The sequence below is a fragment of the Opisthocomus hoazin genome, chromosome 9, assembly GCF_030867145.1.
Source record: "Opisthocomus hoazin isolate bOpiHoa1 chromosome 9, bOpiHoa1.hap1, whole genome shotgun sequence".
NCBI classification, from domain to species: Eukaryota; Metazoa; Chordata; class Aves; order Opisthocomiformes; family Opisthocomidae; genus Opisthocomus; species Opisthocomus hoazin.
In genome coordinates this window covers 18,228,170-18,251,136 of record NC_134422.1, presented here as the reverse complement: position 1 = coordinate 18,251,136, position 22,967 = coordinate 18,228,170, and the positions used below count along the sequence as shown (strand labels likewise).

At 69.4% G+C, this 22,967-nt stretch overlaps 3 protein-coding genes across 6 annotated transcripts in view; 2 read left to right on the top strand and 1 right to left on the bottom strand.

Annotated features, from left to right (window-relative positions):
- The first annotated feature begins 178 nt into the window (after positions 1-178).
- On the top strand, positions 179-3,841 carry LOC104331311 (C-X-C chemokine receptor type 2-like). 2 transcript variants are annotated; one of them, XM_075430459.1, is made up of 2 exons: positions 179-259; positions 2,436-3,841. In XM_075430459.1, the coding sequence occupies exons 1-2, from the start codon at positions 250-252 to the stop codon at positions 3,515-3,517; spliced, it is 1,092 nt and encodes a 363-aa protein (XP_075286574.1). In that variant the 5' UTR covers positions 179-249; the 3' UTR covers positions 3,518-3,841. The 2 variants fall into 2 exon arrangements, with proteins under 2 accessions (XP_075286574.1, XP_075286575.1); XM_075430460.1 differs by lacking the exon at positions 179-259 and adding an exon at positions 531-738.
- Positions 3,842-5,024: 1,183 nt separating this feature from the next.
- RUFY4 (RUN and FYVE domain containing 4) lies at positions 5,025-11,541 on the bottom strand. The gene is made up of 14 exons (XM_075431055.1): positions 11,492-11,541; positions 10,595-10,700; positions 9,597-9,658; positions 9,101-9,207; positions 8,613-8,738; positions 8,242-8,348; positions 7,993-8,136; positions 7,523-7,709; positions 6,866-7,402; positions 6,653-6,799; positions 6,468-6,574; positions 5,650-5,796; positions 5,289-5,420; positions 5,025-5,222 (listed from the first exon to the last, which is right to left on the bottom strand). Exons 3-14 carry the CDS (start codon positions 9,640-9,642, stop codon positions 5,120-5,122), a joined length of 1,890 nt encoding a protein of 629 aa, XP_075287170.1. The 5' UTR covers positions 9,643-9,658; positions 10,595-10,700; positions 11,492-11,541; the 3' UTR covers positions 5,025-5,119.
- Positions 11,542-16,523: 4,982 nt separating this feature from the next.
- Positions 16,524-22,967, top strand: part of TNS1 (tensin 1) — a 65,123-nt gene continuing 58,679 nt past the window's right edge. For all 3 annotated transcript variants that reach the window (XM_075429721.1, XM_075429725.1, XM_075429716.1), the window contains exons 1-3: positions 16,524-16,585; positions 19,438-19,552; positions 20,339-20,376. In XM_075429721.1, the coding sequence (XP_075285836.1) occupies positions 16,553-16,585; positions 19,438-19,552; positions 20,339-20,376 (186 nt within the window). In that variant the 5' untranslated portion in view covers positions 16,524-16,552. The remainder of the gene's footprint in view (positions 16,586-19,437; positions 19,553-20,338; positions 20,377-22,967) is intronic.

Sequence of the window (22,967 nt, the reverse complement as noted above, 5' to 3'; positions counted from 1 at the left end):
GGAATGGAGACACCCTAGGGGGGCTGTGAGGGTGCCCTGCAGCTGGGCGGGGGGGTGTGCCCAAAACTTCGGCGCAGTGCCCCTGTGCCCCCCAAAACCCCGGCGCCAACCCCCATTCTGTCAGTGGGGAAACTGAGGCACGGAGCCCTGCCCGGCCTTCGCCCACCGTCCTCCCCGCCAACCCCCCCCGGCCCCGGGGGGCCTCCGCTCTCCCGGGGCGGGAGCTGCAGCACGCGGGGAGGGTCTCGCATGGGACAAGGTGAGGACCCCCCGCTGGAGACCCTCCGGGTGCATCACTGCAGAGGGGGGGGATGCTCCCCTGGGTGTGCCCCAGTGTCACCCGCTGCCGGGAGTCCTGGGACACCCTGGGGCAGGAGGGTGGTGGGGGGCTGCGGGCTCCCCCCGGCCGCGGGGAAGACGCCCTGGGTGGGCTGGGGAAGGGTCCCTGCTGGCTGCCACTTCCCCTTCCCGCTGGGAGAAGGTTTTGCAACCCCGCTTCCTCCCCGGGCGGCATAAAGCGGGCGGCGGCGGGACGGGGTGCGGGAACGTCAGGGCGGCGGGCGCAGGTGAGGGATCCTCCGGCCGGCCTGGCGGGACCCCCGGGGCCCGGCGCTGCCGCCCTCCGCTCCACAGCCCTTTTTGGGGTGACGCCTGGATTCGCCCCCGTGCCTGGGTGCTCCCCGGTGACAACGGGCTTGGGACGGGGAGAAGACCCCAGATTTGGGGGGACGGCAAGCGGTGAGTTCCCGGGGTGCTCCACCGGAGAGTGGGGCTTTCCTCGGGCTTTGCCGGCCCCCCAGAACCCGGCTGAGCCCCCTCACATGTGGGCTGGGCTGGGGGCCGGGGTGGGCTGCTCTGGCTGCCAGAGGGGCTGCCTGGTGCGGGGGGCGTGGGAGGCGGCGGGTGGGGGCTCCCAGGGCTGCGCTCGGGGCTCACCGGGGGTGCCAAGCCCCCGTGGTATCGGGGACACCCTCTGGGGGTGCCCCCGGGGGGGAAGCGTCCGCTCCCATTTCCTCGCCCAGCGATGATCCAGGAGAGCGCTTCCCCATGCCATGTCCCTCCCGCTTCCCCGAGGGGACCCCCAGGGCCGTCGCGGTGTCCCCCAGCCCTCCCATGGCTGGGAGGGGAAATGGGGTGCCGCTTGTTCCCCCAGCCAGGTCGGCTGCGGGGTGTCCGCGGGTGGGGGATACCCGGCCCCAGAGGAACTGCTGGGATTTTGGAGAGGGGAAGCAGAAGCACCAGACAAAAATAGAGTGAGGGGAAGCGCTGGTGTCCAGCTGTGCCCCGTGCTCAAGGTGGCCCTGCTCGGGGGGACCTTTCCCCATCGGCACCGGCAATGTCCCCGGCCGCAGTCCTCCAGGATGCCGGGGCGTCACCGCGCCAGGGTCACCATCCCAACATCACCGCACCAGCAGGGAGGGATTTCTCCAGGCAGGGGCAGTGGCAGGTGCACCCCCAGCAGCCCTCCCACCGCCAAGCCCTGGACGGGCTCGGGGGCTCGGAAATGGGGCAGAGGGGTGAAACTGGAGGGAAACGAGGATCCGGATCCTGACTGGGAGAAGGCTGAAACCCCATGGTCTTTGGGGAGGCAGGGACAGAGCAGGGAGGTGGTGTCCCACACGCGAGGAGACACAAAGAGCGACTGTCACCTGCAATTTCCCCATTGCGGCCAAGCACGGGGGACGCAGGGATGCCTGGCAGCATCCGGCTGAGCAACAGGAAAACCAGAGATGTGAAATACTTCCAAAGCCGCCCGCAAAGGGTGACACGTCTTTCCGTCCAGGGTGTGAAACCACTCACACAGGGACAGGACCAGGGGGTGGGTGGGAAGAAGGGTGTGAAACCACCTGCAGACCTTCTCAAAGTGCCACCTGCCCCGGGCACCGTGACCGCAGCCTCGCCGCTGGATGGGGTGGCAGGAAGGGCAGCTCCAGCAGCGGTGCGTGAGGGGATGAAGAGGCTGGAGGGATCTAGAGGTGCTGGAAGGACTCTGGAGATGCCCGGGGGGCCCTGAGGTGCCCAAAGAGCTCAGAGGCTTTTGAAGGACCCACACAAACCAGGACAACCCAGGGATTACATGGGGGGATGTGATACTTTGATGGGAGCGCCCTCCAACTCGAGAAGAGGTGGCCGGTCTGTGGGGGCACCCCTTCCTCCATGGGGGACAGGGAAGGGACAGGACTGGGGTGAAGTGGAGCAGACTGGGGGCTGCTGGGGATGTTATACAAGGGGACATATGAGGGATGGTGTCCACCTGCAGCACTGCCCATTACCTGGTACAGTGTGGATACAGTGGTGGACCGATGGAGGGGGGCTGCCCACTGGGTGGGAGGGGACCTGGGGTGCAATGGAGATGCCAGGGGACCCAGAGACACTGTCACCCCTGGCCCACACCACCCTCCCACCCCACGCTCATGCTGCTTTGTGCTACACAGGCAAAATGGAGTCCTTCTCCTTCAGTGGGGATTTGTCCAACTTGCTCTCCATCTACAACTACACCTATGATGACAACACGGCCTTGCCCGACACCGCTATCTCCTCAGCCCCATGCCGGCCCGACAGCTCTGCCCTCAACAAGTACCTGGTGGTGGTGATCTACTGCCTTGTCTTCCTCCTCAGTGTGGTGGGGAATGGGCTGGTGGTGCTGGTGGTGACCTCCAGCCACACCAACCGCTCCGTCACTGACGTCTACCTGCTCAACCTGGCCGTGGCGGACCTACTCTTCGCCTTCAGCCTGCCGCTCTGGGCCGCCTACCGAGCCCATGAGTGGGTCTTTGGCACCGTGATGTGCAAAGCCATCTCCGTGCTGCAGGAGGCCAACTTCTACAGTGGCATCCTGCTGCTGGCCTGCATCAGCGTGGACCGCTACCTGGCCATTGTCTACGCCACCCGTGCCGCCACCGAGAAGAGGCACTGGGTGAAGTTTGTCTGCTTGGGCATCTGGGTCTTCTCCATCCTGCTCTCCCTGCCCGTGCTGCTGTTCCGTGAGGCTTTCCCCTCGCCCAGCAATGGCACCGTGTGCTACGAGCGCATCGGTGGCGAGGACACGGCCAAGTGGCGGGTGGTGCTGCGGATCCTGCCGCAGACCTTCGGCTTCGCCCTGCCCCTCCTGGTGATGCTCTTCTGCTACGGCGTCACCATCCACACCCTCCTGCAGACCAAGAACGCCCAGAAGCAGCGGGCCATGAAGGTCATCTTTGCCGTGGTGCTGGTCTTCCTCATCTGCTGGCTGCCCTACAACATCACGTTGGTGAGCGACACCCTCATGAGGACACGGGCCATTTCTGAGACCTGCGAGAGGAGGAACCGCATCGATGCGGCCCTCTCTGTCACACAGGTCCTGGGCTTCGCCCACAGCTGCATCAACCCCATCATCTATGCCTTCATTGGGCAGAAGTTTCGCAACAGCTTCCTCAAGATCCTGGCACAGCGCGGGCTCATCAGCAAGGATGCCGTGGCCCGCTATGGCCGCCCCTCCTACACCTCCACCTCCGGCAATACCTCCACCACCCTCTGAGCCCTGCTGGGACCTGACCCTCACGGCTCCCAGCAGGACCCAGCACCCCACGCATCCCAGCACCCTCACCCAGCCCCCTGGGATGCAGGTGGTGATGCCATGGGGATGGGCAGGGCCACCACTGGATGCTGGACCCCGGCTGGAGGGGGGCTTGGGCAGCAAGGGGGTAGGACCTCATTGCCAGGGGAGCGATGCCAAGTGCCATCCACCTTTTCTGCTCTTTGGGGCAGAGCCTGTGACTTCAGGGACCCCGCGACCCCGCTGTGGGGACAGGGTTCATGGCTGACAGCTGTCCAGAAATAAAGCAGTTGTGGGTTGACCACCCAGGTCTGGCTCTTCTTTGCCACGGGGAGGGAGAAGGCGGGATGGGGCCAGGGCACATCTTCGGGGATGGTGGGTCCTGCGCTCGTCACCTCAGTGCCAAAGTGGTGGTGCCATCCGAGCCCGGCGAGGTGTGGGTTACCCTGCTTCCAGGCCGGGGAAGGGCTGTTGCCCAAGAGGCTGTTGCAGAGGGTTCGGCATCCTGTGCGTCCCCAGAAGGGACCCAAACCCGGGACTTGCTCCCTGCAGCCACGTCACAGCACTTCCCCAGAACGGGCGTCTGTGTGATGTCTGTCCTACGTGGGGACAAAGCCACCCCCTTCCTGACCTGAGTCGCGGTGGAGCAAATCACTGAAAGATCCCTGGGCAGCCCCCTTGCTGACACCGAACCAGCCCCGTGACCTCTGCCCGAAGGGTGCACCCCTGGCCCCCCCGGCGCTGCGGTGCCAGGACACTGTTGTGCAAAGGGCTGGGAACCTGTCCCTTACACAACCGGGACCTTTCCGCCCCGGCTTGGGCAACAGGGGCTAGCACCTGGGGGGGGCAGAGGGGCTGAAGAGGGGGCTGTGACCCTACTGGGGTCCCTCCTGCCATCCTGTGTGCCAGGTATAGGGGTGTCTGCCCCAGCATCTCTCCACGGGGGTCCTGTACTGCTCCTCCATCCCCCTGATCCAGGCTCCTGGGGGTCCTTAACTGTGTGGGCATCAGTGGGTGCCAGCCGTGTGCTGGCTTGTGGGTGGGTACAGGGGTCTCCTGGCACCCATGCAGGGAGCCCTGGAGCTGGGCAGAGTCCAGAGGGGTGCTGGGCAGGGACAGACCATCACCTTTGCGTCTGGGAAACCTCTTGCCAAAGAGGTTTCTCAAAGCCTGGCAGGAAGCCGGGGCTGTTGGCCAAGAGCCGTCTCCCCTGCCCACTGCTGCCGCACCGCTGCAGGACGGGGCAGGCGGCGGCTCAGCCTGGCCACAGCTGGGACACCCCTTATGCGGACGGTTCCCCCCAGGAGGGCTTAGACACCCCCATACCGGCATCCCCCCACCCTGCACCCAGACTGGGGGTCAATCCGGTGACAACCGATAGATGACATGGGAGCCAGAGTGGTAGCGGGAGCAGGTTGTTTTCCTCTCTGTGGACCGGCCACAAGAAAGACACGTCTCAAACCTGAAATGCTGGGCAGCAGGACCTGCCTGCTGGCCCCGGATGCCTGGGTCCCCGGTAAGTCCAAGAGAAGGCAGCCAGGGCAGGGGGTGTCCCAGGCACGGCGGGAGGGCTGCGGTCCCGGCTCACGTAGCCTGTGAGTGCCTTTGCTGGTAGCAAAGCAGGCAGCATCGCCCCTGCTTGCCTGCGTCCACGGAGCACGCGTGGCACACCTTGCCCTGGCAGAGCCTGGCAAGAGAGCGGGTGGTGAGCACCGTGCCACCCTGTGCCACCCCCAGTGCCCCCCAAGCCCACCTGCAGTTGTACCGCCGGGAGAGGAGGCGGAAATCCTTGCGGCAGCGGGCACACAGCCCCGCATTGTGGGGCGGCGGGTTGGGCATCGGGGTGTCAATGCCCTCCGTCTTCTGCCACAGGGCATCCTTCTCCCTGCGGGAGGGGACAGCTCAGCCCCGGCAGGAGCGTGCCCGCAGCGGGGCCCGGGAGCATGGCCTGGTACCCCAAACCCAAGGAGGGCACCCAAGCCTCCCCTGGCTCTCCTGAGGTGATGAGCAGGATCCACCCGGGCTCTGGTGCCCTCCTCTGGGCAAAAGGGTTTGGGCCCCCATGCCCGTGCGTGGGGGTGGCCCCACACCGGTGGGGTCCCCGGGACTCTCACCGCAGCAGCTCCAGCAGCCGCCCCTTCATGTCGCGGATGAGCTCCTGCTGCCGCGCCTGCTCGGCACCACGTGTGGCCTCCCGCTCCAGGGCCTCCCGCTGTGCCCGCTGCAGCGCCGATGCCAAGCGCTCGCCGTCCTGCCGGGCCCTGCCGTGGGGCAGCAGGGAGATGGTCCCCCTGTCCTTCAGCTGGCCATCTTTCCATCCATCCATCCATCCATCCATCCATCCATCCATCCATCCACCCATCCACCCATCCCTCCCTCTATCCGGTGCCCATTCATCCCCAAGCTGGCTCCCCATCCTTGCCATCTGCCAGGCCAGCCACCCATCCACTTCCCAGCTGTTCATCCATCCTTCCCCATGCCCGTCCCTCTGTCCTTCTGCCCATCCATCCATCCATCTACTCACCTTAAATTCATCCCTCCTTCTCAAATTCACCCATCTCTCTGTGTGCCCGCCCATCAACTTCTTCATCCCAAATTCATCCCTTCATCCATCCCCTCCATCCCTCTATTCACCCCAAATTCATTCCTCCACCCACCCCTCCATGCCTCCATCCATTGACTCGCCCCAAATTCGTTCTTCTGCCCCTCTGGGCACCCACCCCTCCACCCACCCATCAGTCCCCCAGCAGATGCCTCCCTCCCCAAATCCTTCCCTCCTTCCCCCTGCCCACCCCCAGCTGCTGCTCCCCTGGCTCCAACTTGGGGACCACGGGAGGTTCCCAGGGGAAACCCAGCGCGAGCATGGACGGGACAGGGGGCGGTGGGCTCGGGGAAGGGGGGATCGGGGAAGGGGGGGGGGGGCCCGCCCGACCTGCCGAGCTGCTCCTGCAGCCGTGCCACCTCCTGCCGCTGGGCCTGGAGCTGCTGCCGGCTCTGCCGAGCCTCCTCCCGCGCCGCGGCGGCCAGGGCGGCCAGGCGCTGCGGGACACCGGGGGTCAGCCCAGCCCGGGCCCTCCGCCTCGGTTACCCCCCCCCTCCCCCCAGGCTCGCCCGTACCGTGGCCATGGCGGCGGCCGTGCCGGGCTCCCCCTCCTCCCGGGGGTCCGGCGGGGGTTCCTGGGGTCCGCGGGCCAGCTCCAGCGCCCGCCGCAGCACCTCCTCCACGGCGGCCGCCTCTCCCGGGGCACCGGCGTCCCCCGCCGCCTCCGTCCGCGTTCCCCCCCCCGCCCCCGCCGCCTCCCGCCGCCGCCGCTCCTGCGCCCGCCGCGCCGCCTCCCGCCGCCCCAGCTCGGCCCGCAGCCGCGACACCGCCGCCCTCAGCGACGCCTCCGCCCCGCCCGCCCGGCTGGGGAGAGGAGGACGCGGGACCGGCGTGCGGCCGGTGCCGGGCGCGTCCCCCCGCCCCGCCGCGCCCGCCTCCTCCAGCTCCGCGTCCTTCAGCCCTTCTTCATCCTCCTCTCCCGCACGCTCCTCCGCCTCCTCCTCGTCATCCTCCTCCTCCATCACCCCTTCACCCTCCTCTTCCGCACCCTCCTCCGCCTCCACGTCCTCCACATCTGCCTCCGTGTCCTCCTCCTCCTCGTCGTCCTCCTCCTCTTCATCTTCCTCTTCCACGTCCTCCTTCACCTCCACGTCCTCCTCCTCGTCCTCCTCCTCCTCTACCTCCTCTTCATCTTCCTCTTCCACGTCCTCCTTCACCTCCACGTCCTCCTCCTCATCCTCCTCCTCCTCTACCTCCTCTTCATCTTCCTCTTCCACGTCCTCCTTCACCTCCACGTCCTCCTCCTCATCCTCCTCCTCTTCCACCTCCTCTTCATCTTCCTCATCCTCCTTCACCTCCGCGTCCTCCTCCTCGTCATCCTTCTCTTCCACCTCCTCTTTATCTTCCTCATCCTCCTTCACCTCCGTGTCCTCCTCCTCCTCCACCCTGATGCCCCCTGCCCGCGGGGCTGTCAAGGAGGGGGAGCACGGGTGGGCTGGCACTCCCTGGGGTGCCGCGGTGGGACAGGAGATGCCACCGGGCTGTCCGTGTGCCCCAGTGCCGGTGTCGCCCATCTGCAGAGCTGCCTCCACGGGGCCGCTTGTGGCCACCACACCAGGTCGTACCAGCATCCTGGAGGGGACACGGAGCTCAGGGCACCCAGGTCACCCCCGGGGCAACCCAGGCGCTGCCACCCTCCCGCGGGGCTCCCTGGACACAGTTGGCCTTTGGGGATGGAGAGGGCAGCAGGGCTGGTGACACATGTCACAGCGCACACAGTGTGGGGTCCGGGGTGGCAGGGGGATGCCTGTGTGCTGCGATGCTGACCCCCTGACACCCCTGATGGCCCCGGCACCCCCTGTACCCCCAAAGCCCCCGCGTGCTGCCGTGCCCCCCGTCGCGTCCCCAGGCTCACTCGGAGAACATGGGCCAGGCGACGTCCAGGTCAGTCCTGCGCAGGGCCAGGCGGAAGGTGACGCCGTCCAGCTCGTAGAGGCTGCCCAGGATCTCTGCCCGGCGCTGGGGGCTCAGGAGGGGGCTGCGGGCGTAGTACCACTCACTGCAACCACAAAATGGGCTCACGCACCCCTCCCTGACCCGGGGTGGGCACCCCCTTACCGATCGGGTGCTGAGGGGTGCCTCCAGCATCCCCCCCTGCTCTCACCGGAGGGTCTCGGGGTCGAGGAGGCAGAGCTGCAGGGACTCTGCCAGCTGTCGGTGCACCAGGCAGTACCGCAGGAAGGCTCGGCCCCTGCCCACGGGGGTCTTCAGCTGTGAGGAGAGGGGGTTAGCCGGCCCTGCCACGCCAGCCTCCCCCCAAGCCCGTGCAGTGAGGAAAGGGGTCCCCAGGGCCAGAGCTGGGAGGCAGTGGGCACCTCAGAGGGGAGAAAACCCCTTCGTAGCCCCGGTGGGCGAGTTCTCAGCGCCCGGCTGAGTGAGTGCCCGTGCACAAGTGCATGTGCACCCACAAACGAGCTGGAGTGTGTACACTCGTGCGTGTGCAAGCCCCCGGGCGCCCCGCCAGCCCGCGCCCACCTTGTCCAGGGAGGTGACGAAGCGAACGCCCTCGTGCTCCTGCCGGCGCCGTGCCAGGCCCTGGCACAAGAAGTCCCAATAGTCCTTGCGCTGCCCGAAGAAGCTCCTCTTCTCCTTCATGTCAAACTGGCAGAGACACGAGCTTGGACTTGCTCGTTTGGGGGTGTCCCCTGTTCCCCCCTAGCCTGTCCCCTGTGGGGCTGGGATCCAGCCAGCTTCCCCAGCAGGGTGGGTCCTGGAGTCCCCTGGCTGTCCCCTCTTCGCTGGCTATGTGCCTCAGTTTCCCTTTTGCAGCACGTGCAATTACACACGTGGATGTGTGTGAGCCCGGTCCGGCTGCTCGCATGGCTGGGGATGCCCAGGGCCGGACAACACCGGCTGGCGTTACCTCACCCCCCGAACCGGCTGTCATGGGGTCCTCTCCGCTCTCAGCTGCGCCCCAGGGGAAAATGAGGCCTGGAGCACCGGGGACGGAGGAGCGGCGGTACCTGGAGGAGGAACTCCAGCTGGGCACAGAGGCTGTGCAGCTCCCGGCTCCCGTCTGTCACTGGCAGGTTCTGCTCCCGGTATCTGCGGTTCAGCTCCGTCACGGTCTCTGCGGGACGGCAGGGCTGAGCTGGCACAGCCCTGCCCAGGCAGCGGGCACCCTGCCCCGTCCCACCCCCCTTCCCCACAGCCTCCCGGCTCCCAGACCCGGGGATTTCTGCTGGCGGGCGAAAGAGGAACCTGCCCTGGGATGAAATGGGGGAGCAGGGGGAGCGAGGGGCACAGGTACCCGCTGGGCGCTGCCGGTCCCCTGGGGCTGGCAGCGAGGACGGGAGCAGGCAGCAGTGGCAAGGTTGGCACTGAGATGCTTTAGAGCACCCCCCGGCAGCGACACCCCCCTGCTGCCCGCGGGCTGGGTGCGAAGAGGGACCTGGCACGGCCAGGGTGACGTGTGCTGTGCAGGGGACACGCTGGCAGGGGACAGGCTGGCACACTTACTCTGCAGGTCCTTGATGATACGGTTGAGCTCCCCATCCCCTGCCATGGCTGTCCCTGGGGGTCTGCAAAGGCAGCAGCAGCGATGAGAGGTGCCCGGCTGCCACTCACCTGGCACCTCCAAACTCTCTGCTCCAAGGAGAGGGTCTGAACCCCGGCAGCTCCACCCCGGAGCCGCTTGCTGTTAAGGTAAGAGGGGGTGGGCTCAGGCATCCCCTTTCCCTGCCCACGTCCCCCCACTACACAGGGTATGGGGTAGGCAAAGGTGCCCCATGCTGTACCGCCTTAGCTGTCCGTGTGCCCTGTCCCAAAATGACCCCAGCCTCTGCCCCCACTCCTTGGGGGGGTTCCTGGGGCTGGGCTGCCCCACCCCGGCTTGTCCCTGTCCTCGTCCCTCTCCCCATCCCCCAGGATTCAGGATGTGGGTTTGGCGCGGGGGAAGCGCTGCCTTTGCTTCTGCTCTCGCTTCCCCCGCTCACACCACGAACAGCACGGGGGGCTCGCAGGGGGGTGTGGAAGAGGGGCACGCAGCCCCCCAAACTGAGCAGCCCCCCAGGCAGAGCTGCCTGGCACAGCGTGCTGCCTGCGGGGCTGGCGTGGGGCTTGGGGGTGTTGTCGGCATGGGGCAGGGGGCTGCAGAGCACGGCGCAGAGGGGAGGTTTTGGGGGTGGAGGGTGGCATCCTAGGGACAGTGCCCATGGAGGTGGCAGGTCTGGGGCTTGTCACAGCCGGTGGTGGCTGGGCACAGGGCTGGGGGAGCACACGTGTGTGTACATGGCGGGTGCACAGCAGGGTGCACATGTGCCCAAGCGTGCCCAAGAATGTGTGAGTGCCCCGTGCCCCCTGCCACAGCAGAGTGCCTCGGGCGGGCAGAGCGGGACACGGGACTCCGGATGCCTGGGTTCCCGTCCCAGTGCCCTTGGGTGACCTTGGACAAGCCATCTCCCCCTCTGCCCACCCTGCCCATACCTCAGTTTCCCCCAGGAAGAGGAGCCCCTTACCTGTTGCCAGGAGCTGTGGGGGGACCCGAGGCGCTCGCTGGGTGTTGGGGGGGATGTCGGCCTGTCCCCGTGCCCACGCTGTGCCCGCCTGCTTCTGCTTTTGTACCTCGGCCAGGAGGAAGTGTGGGAGGTTGGGGGGGGCCGCAGGAGCCACCTCCTGCCCGCCCCGCATCACATCAGGCACCGCAGCTTGGCCTACTGGCACCCTGCTCCCCGGTTTGGGGGGTGCCAGTTTTGGGGAGGGGGTTGGCGAGGCTGGTCCTCCTGTGCAGCCCCTGCAGTGGGGGAAAGGACAGCGCCAGGCCTGGGGGGTATTCTGATGCTCTCCCATGGGAATGGGGCTTGGGAGTGCTTGGAGGGACCCCTCTTCAGTTTTCGGGGAGGGGATCTGGGACCCGTACCCAGCTAGCAGCAGCCAACAGCACCCCTGGGGCAGCAGCTGCCCCTGGCACAGAGCCCCCCCTTCCCAAGCACAACAGCCACCAGGGGCAAGAGTCCCTGGACACAGAGAGCCCCCCCAGGAGCTGCAGCCCACCCTAGCCAGGCTCACAGCCCCCCCCTCGGGCATCTGCCCCCCACATGGGGGCTGTGCCTGGAGCCAAGGTGCAAACTCTTCCCTGGGCAAGGCCCCCCACTTTGCTATCTGTGCCTGGGGGGCCCTCAGCCTGGCAGAGCCCCTCAGCCACTGTGCCTGTCCCCCTTTGCGGGCTCCTTCTGGGGCGGGGGCTAAACCCTTTTGGGGGGGCGAGGGTGAAGCTGGCTCACCCCCCTCCCGGTGCCAGGCATGGGGACCCGCTGCCATCCCTCTCCCCACCACCCCCTGGTTTTGGCAGATACCCCCAGCTGCCCCCATGTCCTTCCCCCCGCCACCCCCCCCTCAGCACCCGCTGCCCCTACCTGTGCCACCCGGGGGGAGCCCTGGGAGGCACCCGCCACCCCCAGCCAGGCCTCGGCTCGGCACCGAAATGAAAGTAGGAAGTGATGCTGAGCGGGACCCTGGGCCTCCGCGCATCCTCCTGGCTCGCAGGAGGGGGGTGCTGGGGCGCGGGGTGCCCCCGAGCAGCCAGGGGACGTGGGGGAGCAGGTGGCAGTGCCCGGGGTGCCGCTCAGCCTCCCCCACGCTACCCTGCAGCGGGGTCTCTGTGGGCGCGGAGCACAGCACCCCGCATCAGACGGGGCGGTGGGCAGGGTGTTGGGGGGGCGGCGGAGCATCGCCCCGTGGTGCCAGGGGGGACGCGTGTGCGTGTGTGTGTGCGATTGCACGCGTGTCCAGGCTGTGCGTGCACGGCTGTAGGGATGCATGTGTCGGTGCAAGCCACACACGTGTGGCAGGCGTGGGCATGGGGCACCCGCGTGTGCGTGCACACCTGCACGCGTGCCCGCGGCTGCACAATCCCCACCCACCAGGCACCCCACGGGCAGGACCCCGACACCCGCGGGGGGGGCCTTGCCCCTGCCCACCCCTCACAAAGGCGGGTGCCACCGCAGCGCCCTGGCGTCGGGGTCCCCGTCCCTGCCCCAGCTAAGGGGGTGCTGGGGAGGGGGAGGACGCCCGCCCGTCCTTGGCGCGGGCGCAATCCAATTAATGAGGCCTGGCCCTCGTTCAGCGCAGCCAATAAAGCTAATGGCCTGGCGCTGGCCGGCGGGGGGGTCCGGGGTGCGGGGGCCATCTGCTAATTAAATGCGGGTGGGGGCGGTGGAGCCAGCGGTGATGTCACCTCCCTGCTGCTCGGGGTTGGGGGGGCTGTACCCGAGCACCCCCTGCCCGCCAGCCCTCTCCCAGCCGCAGGGTGCCAGGCAGGGCTGTCGGGGACAGCCGTGGAGCGCGTGGGACACCCCCCCCAAGCCCCCCGTGCCTCTCCCTGGCGCTGCTGCTTGCTGCGAGCCTTCCTGGGGCAAATGTGATTAGCGCCCAGGCCTGGCGCTTGGCACCAGCAGCTGCCCGTGGGGACCGGTCCTTGATGGCATCACCGTGGTGTCGTGGTGGCATTGGGGGTGCTGCTGCCAGCCCCCTTGGCACCATCCAGATGGGTGCGGGGCGGGGGGGGTGGGTGGTGTGTCCCTGGTGCAGCGGCAGGGTGTTGGGCACCCTGACCCCCTGCCCTACGCAAGCCCTGTGGCGGGGTGGGGGTGCCCGGGGCCGTGTTGGGGTGTCCTGCGGCGAGGGGTTCCCCTGGTTAACGCTGTGCCCGCCGCGTGCTTCATCAGCCGGGCGCCCTTTGGAGAGGGGAGTCCGCTGGGGGGGCCTGAATGGGGGGTCCCTGAAGGTGTCCTCAGGCTCCTGGGAAGCGGAGAGGTGCGGTGGGCTGGCAGTGGGGCAGGGAAGCCCCCCTGTATGCGGGCTTGGGGTGGGCAGGGGGTGCTGGGGAAACTGAGGTGGGGGGCTGGAGGTGTTGCGTGTTGAGCTGCCATCGACCCCCGGCGCCCGGGGTCCTCCACCCCCACAGCAGAGGGGGCTGGAGGTGGGGCACTGCTAGGGTCCGGCATCCACCCCAGGGGATGCTGTGCCCGGGGGGCAGGCGGGTGAGCCCGGGGGGCCCCGAGCCCCCGTGTGTGGGGAGGAGGAAAAGGAGGAGGAGGAGGAGGAGGGGGAGGAGGGGGAGCGTGGCGGAGCTGGCTCCCACCCAAGCACTGCAGGACATGGGCGGGCACGGTGCTCCCTGCCTGGCTGCCAGCGCGCAGGCGACGCTGGGGGACCGCGGGGGGGGACACAGGGCCCGGTGGGACCGCAGCCCCCCAGCTCATCACCGCACTGCCCCGTGCCCACCCCGGGCACCTCCCGGGCACCGGAGCTTGTTGCAGCCCGGAGGGGGTGTCGGGGGGGGGAGGCACCGCTGGGTTTGTCCGCCCCCCTCGTGAGTGCCCTGAGCAGGGGTCGGCCCCTGCCCCCCCCCCCGGCCGGGTGACCCCCGGGCAGGGGCACCATGACCCGGCTGAGCTGGTGCTTTGCCACCTTGGTTCGTTGGGGGAAGTCCCTGGTGTCCTGCCTCCTGCCCCTCCGCGCCCGCCGCCGCCGGGAGGTAAGCGGGCACCGGCGTTAGGGTTAGGGGCTGCGGGGGGGGGGGGGGGTGCGGAGCTGGGGCGGGCTGCGGGGGGGGACGGGGTGCAGGCTGGCGCTGGCCCTGCCTGCTGCGGGCAGCGGGGGGTTAAACCGTGCATATATCATGACGGGGTGCCGGGCATGTCCTTTGTCTCTCCTTGTCACCCCCCTCCAGCGTGGGACTGTGACCCCCTCCCCCCCCGCACCCTATAACCCGCACCCGCGGGCCCCTGCAGTGCCTGGCTGGAGGGGATCTGCTGGGATCTGCTGTGCAGCGCTTCATGCAAAGGGATCCGCTGGGATCCCTGGGTCTGTACAGAGCGAGCGTGGATGCAGGGGGGGTGTCCCTGTGTCCTTACAGCACCCACGATGTGGGGACACCCCTGTGTCCAGCGCAGGGACACCCTCGTGCCTGTAAAGCACCCGGCACGAGAGTTCCCTGTGCCCAGAAGGTGCCCGGCATGGGGGGTCCCTGTGCCCGTAAGCACCCGGCACTGGGAAGCTCTGTGCCCGTGAAGTGCTCAGTCCGTGTGGGATCCCTGCGCCCAAAAAAGTGCCCAGCACGAGGGACCCCCATAAGCCCCCGGTGTGGGGCATCCCTGCGCCCATCGGCACCTGGTGCGTGTGGGATCCCTGCTCCAAAGGATTGCCCGGCACGGGGGATCCCGGTGCCCACGCGGCACCTGGCGTGGGGACCCGTCCTGCTCTGCCGCTCGTGCCGGGGAAACTGAGGCAGGGAGGGGAGAGGCCGGCGGAGGGTGCGGGGGTCCCGCTGTGCCACCCTCGCTCGGTTCCCTCACCTTTGGGAACCTTTGCTTCACCGCTCCGGCTGCACCATGCCAGCAAAGCGGGTGCCAAAGCCACCGGCCGGGCAGTGCCAGGAGGAGTGTCACTGCGGGGTGGTGACAGGCCAGTGCGTGCCAGGGCAGGGACTCAGCCTGGAGGAGGGAGAGGTCCCCCGGCAGCTCGGGGACCCCGGCGCACGCAGGGGACGCAGGACCGTGAGCTGCCAGGGGGCACGGGAGGGTGCTGTGGGTGGCTGGGTGGCAGCGTTGGGGTGCGGGACAGCAGTTGCGTGGTCCCTTCTCCGTCCCTGTATCCGTGTGTCCCTGATGCAGGACTCACAGTGGTGTGTAACACGCGTGTGCTCGTGCATGTGTGCGTTCATGAGCGTGCAGGTGGGGCTGGGGCGAGACCATGGGTGCACTGCCGGTCCCTCGGGAGCTGCCATGGGGTGCATGTCCCCGCGTGGGGGGGGTGTGTGTGTGCCCCCTGGTACGTGCGTGTGCGTTGGGGGCAGCAGTAGTGGGGCTTTACACCTGTGTGAGCTGTTAGAGGGGTGTCCCCCAGCCCCCCCGCGCCCAAATGGGCACCCATGCACGCGTGTGACACGGGCCGTGTGTGTGGTGTGCTGAGTGTGCCCGTGCGTGTGTGTACACGGGGGGGATACTTGTGCGACGTCTGTGTGCACCCCATGCACCCTAGAGCAGTGTGGGGACACCTCTGCTGGGAGCGGGCGGGGGGGTCTTGGGGACACGGTGACCCTGGGAGGGGGGATGCAGAAGAATCCCACCAAGGCTGGCCCCGCACTGGGGGGTACATGCCCGCACCAGTGGTGGGGTTTCCCGGGAGAAGTGCCGCCGTCTGTGCCCCCCCCCCCCCCCCCCGCCGCTGAGAAAATGAGCTCTGAGTGATGCTCACGGGCAGTGTCCCTGTGGCCACCCTGTCCCTGTCACATGGCCCTCGTCCCTGCCCCCCCGAGGGGCCCGGGCTTGTCATGGGTGAATGGGAGGGGGTGATTTATGGGGGCGGTGGGGACACCCCTCCACTGGGGCTTTCATTTGTGGGCAGTAACGAGGCTGATTAATGAGGGCTGTAATGATGGGGGGGGTGCATGGATGGGGGCTCCCCCCCTGCTTGGTGCGGTGAGCAGGATCGGGCCCCCCAGCCTCCCCTGCCCCTGGGCCTGGGGGGGTGCTGTCCCCATCTGTCCCCTGTCCCAGCTGGCACATCCCCTCATCGGTACCTCTACCACGGCGGAGTGGGGGGCAGTGGGACAGGGATGCTTTTTTTTTGGGGGGTCAGATGCCACCCCAGCGTGTAGGAAGAGAAGCCCCCCCCCCCCGTCCCACCCTGCCCTTCCTCTTCGGGCTGGCGGCTGCAGATGGGAAACTGAGGCACGGGGGGGGGGGCATTACAGCTCACCCCGCCAGCGCGTCCTTCCCCCCGCACGTCCCTCCCCCGACTCACACCCTCACGGTCACGGCCGGCTGAGCGCAAGTTTCCAGCCTGGAGCCGGAGTCAGAGCTGGCGGGGGGGGGAGGGGGGGGACCCGTGTGCCGCCTGGCCAAGCCCCCCCGGGAGGGGCTGGGGGACCCCCCCTGCCAAATCCATCCTTGTCCGGGCCGCGGGCTGCCACGACGCTCTGCGTCCCGCCTGGAGGTTGTCCCCCCCTCGCTGAGGCCCCCCAGCTCGGCGCATCGATGTCCGCCGACCCCTCCCCGTCTCCCATCCCGGGACCACCCAGGGGACACGGCTGGGGGGGGACGGGGGGGACGCCCCGCCGCACGACCCGCTGGAGGCCGGGGGAGGGACGGGGGGGGTGGGTGGAGGATGCCCCCCGGGCCAGCGCAGGAAATGGATCCCAAATGTGTGCGGGGGGGGAGCGGGGGGACGGGACGAGCCGCAGCCCCACTTCGTCCCCCCCGTGCCGCAAGCCCCGCTGCCGGGGTGGGGGGGGGGTCCCAACTGCCCCCGGGGCCGCCTCTGCCGGGGTGCCGGTGGGCGCTGCGGGGGTCGGGAGAGGGGGGGCTTTGCCACCCCCCTTCTCCCCGCGGCTGGGGGGGCGGCGGGGGGCCGGGGCGGGGCGGGCGGGCGGAGCGAGGGGGCCGGGGGGGGCTCGGCCGGCCGCGGGCAGCATGACCGGGCTCTGCCTCTCCTGCCTGCTCTGGGTACGGCCCGCACCGGGGGGGGCACCGGGGGGCACCAGGGGGGGGAGCGGGACACGGCAGCGGGGCCGGTCCCGGGAGCGGGCGGTGGAGGGGGGCTGGTGGCGGGGGGGGCGGGGAGGACCGGGACCGAGCGGGACGGGCGGACCGGGAGCTGGGGAGCGGGGCCGGGACCGGGACCGGGACCGGGATCGGGATCGGGTCTGGGGGGACCAGGACCGAGCGGAGCCTGGCAGGGACGGGCGGACACCGGGACGGGGCGGGGGGAACCGGCGCGGGAGGAGCCGCGGGGACCCCGGGGGAGAGAAGCGGAATCCAGCCCGGGAGAGCGGCGGCGGGGGGCACCGGGCTGGGGGTGCACGAGGGGGGACCGGGGTGGGGTGCAGGACTCGGGGGGGGGGTCTAAGGACCGGGGGGTGTGTGGGGTCGGGGATGGGGAGGGTGGGGGGCTGATCTCCCCCGACGCCCAGGCTGCAGCACTGGCCGGGGGCCCCCACCATTCCGCTCTGCTACCCCGCTGGAGGGGAGGGAGACTGGGCAGACTGGGGGGGATCCAGTTTGTGCTGGGGGTTTGGGGCTCTGCCCCCCTCCCCAGTCACTGAGACGAGCTGTGTCCCTGAGTGCAGTGGGGTAGAAAGCGCTGGGTGGGCCCGAGCCCACAGGGCTGGACCCAGGCGTCCCGCTGCCCCCCTCCCCCCCCCCCCAGCTTTGCAGCCTCGGGGGAACTGGGCATCCCAGTTCTCCCCCCGCTGCACCTCTCTGCAGTGCTGGGCAGTGAACCCAGGCCTCCCAGCTCCTGATTAATCTGGCGTCTCTCCCCGGTGCCTCTTCCAGCCCGGGACACCTGAGGCCCCTGCCAGCCTCCTTGGGTCTGCGTGTTGGGGGGCCCACAGCCAGGGATACCCGTACCCCCGCCCCACGTGGGGCCCAGCCCCTGGAGGTGGGTACCCATGGGTGGGTACCCAGCTGGCATCCCTGAGAGGTCCCCCGGCCCCCCTACGCGTCCCCCCAGCAGTTCCCAGCCCTGGGGGCAGGGAGGCTAACTGGGATCCTGCCAGTATGGAGCTGGGACGGGGTCGTTTCACGGGGTGGGCTGGTTCCCCGGCCAGCGGGGTGGCACTGGGTGGGCAGGGTGTCCCCCCTCTGGCAGCGGGGAGGTGGGGGCGTGAATGTGGGTGCTGGGTCAGCAGCCCCCCAGGCAGAGGGATGGCCTTGGCAATGGGACAAGTGGAGGGGGCTCGGTGGGGTGGGAAGGGGGGGGGGGGCAGCTGTTTCCGCAGTGAGACTAATTGCCGTTAATGAAGCAGGCCCACGCTAACGTGTGGGGCCAGGGCAGGGTGGGGGGTGGGAGACGCGTTGGCATCCTGGCCGGGTCCCTGGGAGTGGGCTTCCCGGGGCACCCCACAGCAGAGATGCTGCTTTGCATATGCAAACGAGCTCATGGCATCGTTAGTCCTCGCTGTCACCCAGCAACTGCGGCGTGGGAGCCCCCGGCCCGGGGGAGCTTTTCCCACGGCTGCTGGGTGGGTGACGACACGCCTGCGCACACGCGTGTGTGCACACCCAGCCGCGTGCACCCCGGCCCCTCGCAGGGTGGCACGAGCGCGGGGGGCTGCTGAGGGGCCAGCGAGCGGCTCCGCGGGGGCTGGTGCCTGGGGAAGAGGGGCTTGCACACGTGTGTGCAAACCCGTGCAAGCGACGGCGCACGGACCTGCGCGTGGGGACACGGAAACCTGCCCGTGCCGAGGGCGGAGGAGAGCGAGGGGGGGGACCGCGGGGCCTCTGCTGAGCCTGGCGAGTTTTGGCGTGAGAGGGCGGGTTTACGGGGGGCTCGCGTCCACATCTGGCGGCGGGCGGGTGGGCAGGGCTGGTGCGCTGCCAGGGGGTGCTGGGAGGGGTGTCGTGCCTGCCCCCCCCCCCGACACCCACAGGGGTGTCGGGGGGGGGTGGCACGATACCCCTTGGGGTGGGTCACCCCGACACCGCGCTGCCCGGCCTGCGCCCCGAAATGTGGCGCGACGCTGAGACACCCCCTGCGCGGGCACCTGCCTGGCAGACGAACACGGCCGTGCCCACGCTGCTTCGCACGCCTGCACTCACACCTGCGGGCGAGCGTGCACACGTGTGTGTGTGTGCAGGCGTGTTCCCAGCCCCTCGCACGCAGGCACGCGCGTGTGCACTTGCACAGGCCTGGCGTGCGCTCATGGGGACACGCGCGCGCACGGACTGACACGCAGCGAGACGCAGCCGCATGCGCGTGGGTGTGCGCACACGTCTGTGCCCGTGCACGCACACGCAGCTGTGCACACGCACACGCGGCTGTGCACACGCCCGCACATGCATCTGTGCACACACACACGCAGCTGTGCACATGCACACGCAGCTGTGCACATGCACACGCCCGCACACGCCCGCACATCTGTGCACACGCCCGCACACGCACACGCATCTGTGGGCACGCACACGCCGCTGTGCACACGCACACGCACCTGCGGGTGCGGTTGCGCTCGTGTGCGTGCACACGCGTGTGCACCCACGCGCGCGCGCCCTCCTCGCCGGCCCGCACCGCCAGGGGGCGGCAGAGACTATTTAAAGGGGCCGCGGCGGTGCGGGAGCGCGCTGACACCGCCCCCCGCCCCCCGCCCCCTGCCCCCCCGGGCAGGAGCCGAGGTCCCCCGACGCCGTGCCTCACGGCCCCGGGTGATGGGGTGTGGGACACACACACGTTTATTCTCCTGGGTAGGTGGGGGATGACCCCCCCTGCCCGAGGGAAACTGAGGCAGGGCAGGGCCAGGTGCCCATCTCTCCGTCCCACCTTGTTCCCACTGATGAAGCCCCGTGTGTGTCCCCCCCAGCCCCAGGACCTGGAGGCCCCTCCAGCGCACGCCTTCCAGATGACGAGCTTCAAGAAGGTGAAGGCGTGCGGGATCTGCCGGCAGGCCATCACGCGCCAGGGCAGCACGTGCCGAGGTGAGGCGGGGGCGGCTCGTGGGCGTGCGAGAGCGCGCGGGGACGCCTGGGCGGGTGGGCAGGGAGGTGGCCAGGAGGCGACGCGCTTGCGTGCGTGCACGTGGCCGTGTGTGCCACCACAGGCGCCCGCGTGATGCACGCGCGTGCGGGTCTGTGCGCGCGGGCGGGTGCTCGTGCCCTCTGCCCACGGTGCCCGCGCTGCCGCGGCCCCTCGCACGTGTGCGGTGCCGCCGAGCCCCGTGCGAGGGGCGGAAAAGCCACCGGCCACGGGAACAATGCGGCTTCCTGCGCCGCGGGAAACGGGTCTGGGGGGGCCACGGCCTGGGGGGGGCTGTGGCCAGGGTGACGCCGCGCAGGGACCCCCGTGTGCCCTGGGGATGGGACATGTGGCTTTGCAGGGCTTCCCGGGTGGTGTGCGGGCAGGCGGGGACACGGGCGCTGGCGGCACCCCCGTGGCACGTGCGAGGCCTCGTGAGACGTGTCGGCGCACGGGCTCCCTTCACCCGCGCAGCCCTGGGCGCTGGGGGCGAGCACCCGCACGCGCTGCCCGGCTCGGTGGCTCTGCGGCGGGGATGGCTCGTGTGCCCGAGCGCCACACGTGCGTGCCCACGGTGCTGTGCTGTGCCGGTGCCACCTGGAGCGTGCGTGCGCGTGTGCGAGGCGTGGGCATCCATGCGTGCGTCCCGGCAGCCTGCGCCCGGTGCCGGGGTCCTCCATGCCCCGCAGCATGGGGTGCCACCCCCCCTCCTGCCGCCACTAACCCCGTCCCCCCTCTCTCTCCCGCAGGCTGCAAGCTCTCCTGCCACGCCAAGTGCCAAGCCAAGGTAAGGCCGGTGTCCCACGGCGTGCCCGTCCCTGCCTGCACGGCACTGGGGACTCGGAGGGGGGATGCCACGATCCGTGCCTGCTGACCCCACCAGATGGGCACCCAGATGGGCTGGTGGCCGTGGGCTGTTCGTGACGGCGCTGGTGTCACCGGCGGGTGAGGCTGGCAGTGCCACCTTGCTGCCTGGCCCCTGACGGCGTGTGCCCGTCTGGGCACGGGGCTGCGTTTTGGGGTGCAGCCCTGCTCAGAGAGGGCCGGCGCCCGGAGCAGGGTGCCCTTTGCCGGGGTGGGTGCTGCTGCACGTGGGTGCCATGCGCTGTGGCTGAGCGCTGCCGGCGGCACGCATGCAGGCTGGGCACCTCTCCCGGTACCCAGCGCTGCCAGGGGCAGATCTCGCTGGCAGGAGGGAGCAGAGCCGAGGATGCCCGGTCGTGATGTCCGTCTGTCCGGCTGCTGCGCTGGCGGAGAGCGATCCTACGGTAACCCAGGTTCTCCAGGGAGCTGGAGGTGGGCGCAGTGCCCACCACTGCGCTGCTGGGGCAGGGGAGGCTGCGCCTTCCTGAATCCCTGGGGAGGCACGCGTGCCAGCCGGCTTTGGGGCTGGCATCTCGGGCGGGAAGAGGCTGGCGTGCCCCGGGCGGGCAGCGTAGGCTGGGACGTGCCCATGCTCGTGCCCGTGCCCCGTGCCCAGCCGAGCAGGGAGGGAGAGGAAAGGCCCGGGGGCGGGGGGGCTGTGCCGGGAGCCGGGCATGCGTTGGGCATCGCAGTGTGCTGTGGCGTGGGTGGTGGCGTGGGGCAGGCGCTGGGAGCAGCCCTGGCACTGGGCACCAGGCTCCGGCCAGGGTATTGGAGGGGGTGGGGGCTGAGGGGGCACCCTGGGGATATGCCCGGCACCCTGGGCCCTGAGCAGGCAAGCAGAGGTGGCCAGGAGGCTCGATGGGGTTGTGCCAGCTCCGGGGACCCTGTGCCACCCTGGGGACAACCCTGTGCCACCCTGGTGAGCCTGTGCCACCCTGGTGAGCCTGTGCCACCCTGGGGACCCTGTGCCACTCCAGGGACCATGTGCCACCCTGAGGAGAACCCTGTGCCATCTTGGGGAATCTCTGCCACCTCAGGACCCTGTGCCACCCTGGGGAGAACCCTGTGCCACCCTGGGGACCCTGTGCCATCTCGGGGAATCTCTGCCATCCCAGGACCCTGCAGCAGCCTCGGGACCCTGTGCCACCGTGGGGACCCTGTGCCAAAGACGGCTGGGGGCTGAGGCCAGAGGAGGTGGCTTTGCCCCGATGCCGGGGTGCCACAGGGAGAGGCGAGGGGGGCGTGGGGTGAGGGGACACCGCAGTATGGCCGGCAGCGGCGGGGAGCATCTGCCAGTGGTTTTCCAGGCGGGAGGGAGTGGTGTGAAGCGCCTGCATCTGGGTGTGCGCCCGCCCGGCGGGGATTCTCTGGTGTCTGATATGGGGTTGTGCAGCGGGAGGGGCGTCACACCAGGGTCGCAGCGTCCGAGTAGCCTGTGCGCAGGGGCAGCCCGTGGCTTGCTCCCGCAGCCGCCTGCGTTTCATTAGCCTCTGTCACCCTTCCCACGCTTGCTGGAAGCTGGAGCCCCCTCGGTGGGGCTGGCTAGCCGAGGAGTGTGCTGCTGGGGGGAGGCGTGTATGGGGCCAGGGCCAGGGGCCTTCTGCAGAGCTCCTTTGGGCCAGCGCCCAGGGAGGGGCTCCTCCAGCCGGGCAAGCGGCCAGCTGACTCACACGCCGGCTTGTTATTGTAGGGTCTCCAGGGAGGGCACGTGTGGGGAGGGGGCTTGGCACAGAGCAAAAACGGCCTCTTGTCTACCTGAAGACCCTCACGTTTAACCCCTGCACCGCCAGGACACTTTGGAGGGGGAAGGTGGGTTCACCCCCAAACTGCTGGCAGCTGCACCCCCAACACTTCCTCCTCCTGCCCTGGAGATGCTGCTGAGGTCCCGGTGTCCCCTCCCCGGTGACTTCTGGCCCTGGAGCCTGTCCTGCCATGCTGTAGGCAGCATTCTCCCCTTGGCCCCCATGTTTACCCCCTTAGGACCTGCCCTGACCCCTGGTTCTGCCCCCCTGGCACAGCTGGCTCCCAGCCAGTTGCCTCCTGGCCCAGTTCGGGGGGACCTCCCAGTTGAAAACCCCGAATGGACTGGGGGGGGGCGGAGAGAGGAGAAATGGGGGTGTGGGTAGGGGGGCTGGTGGGGTGCGAAAGGCTGTACTGGGGTTATGGGTGTGGGGTGCCAAGGGGTACCATGGGTGTGATGGGGATACGGGGGGGGACACTGTGTATGTGGGGGTGCTGGGGGGTGCCATGTCCCTGGGGAGGCAGCGGGGTGGTGAGTGGGCAGAGCTGCGCCAGGGCAGGCAGGAACTGCGCCCGGCAGCGACCTGCACCTCTCGAGGTCCCCCCCTGCCCGAGGGACAGCGGAGGGACAGCAGTGCGACCTGTGCCCGCGGTGGCAGCGATGCTGGCGGGGTGCCCGGCACCCGTGGGCGGCTCTGGGGGGGCCAGGGCAGCCGCACACACATCAGCGGGGAAGCACAATGCTGTTCCCATGCCCATGTAAGGCCCTTT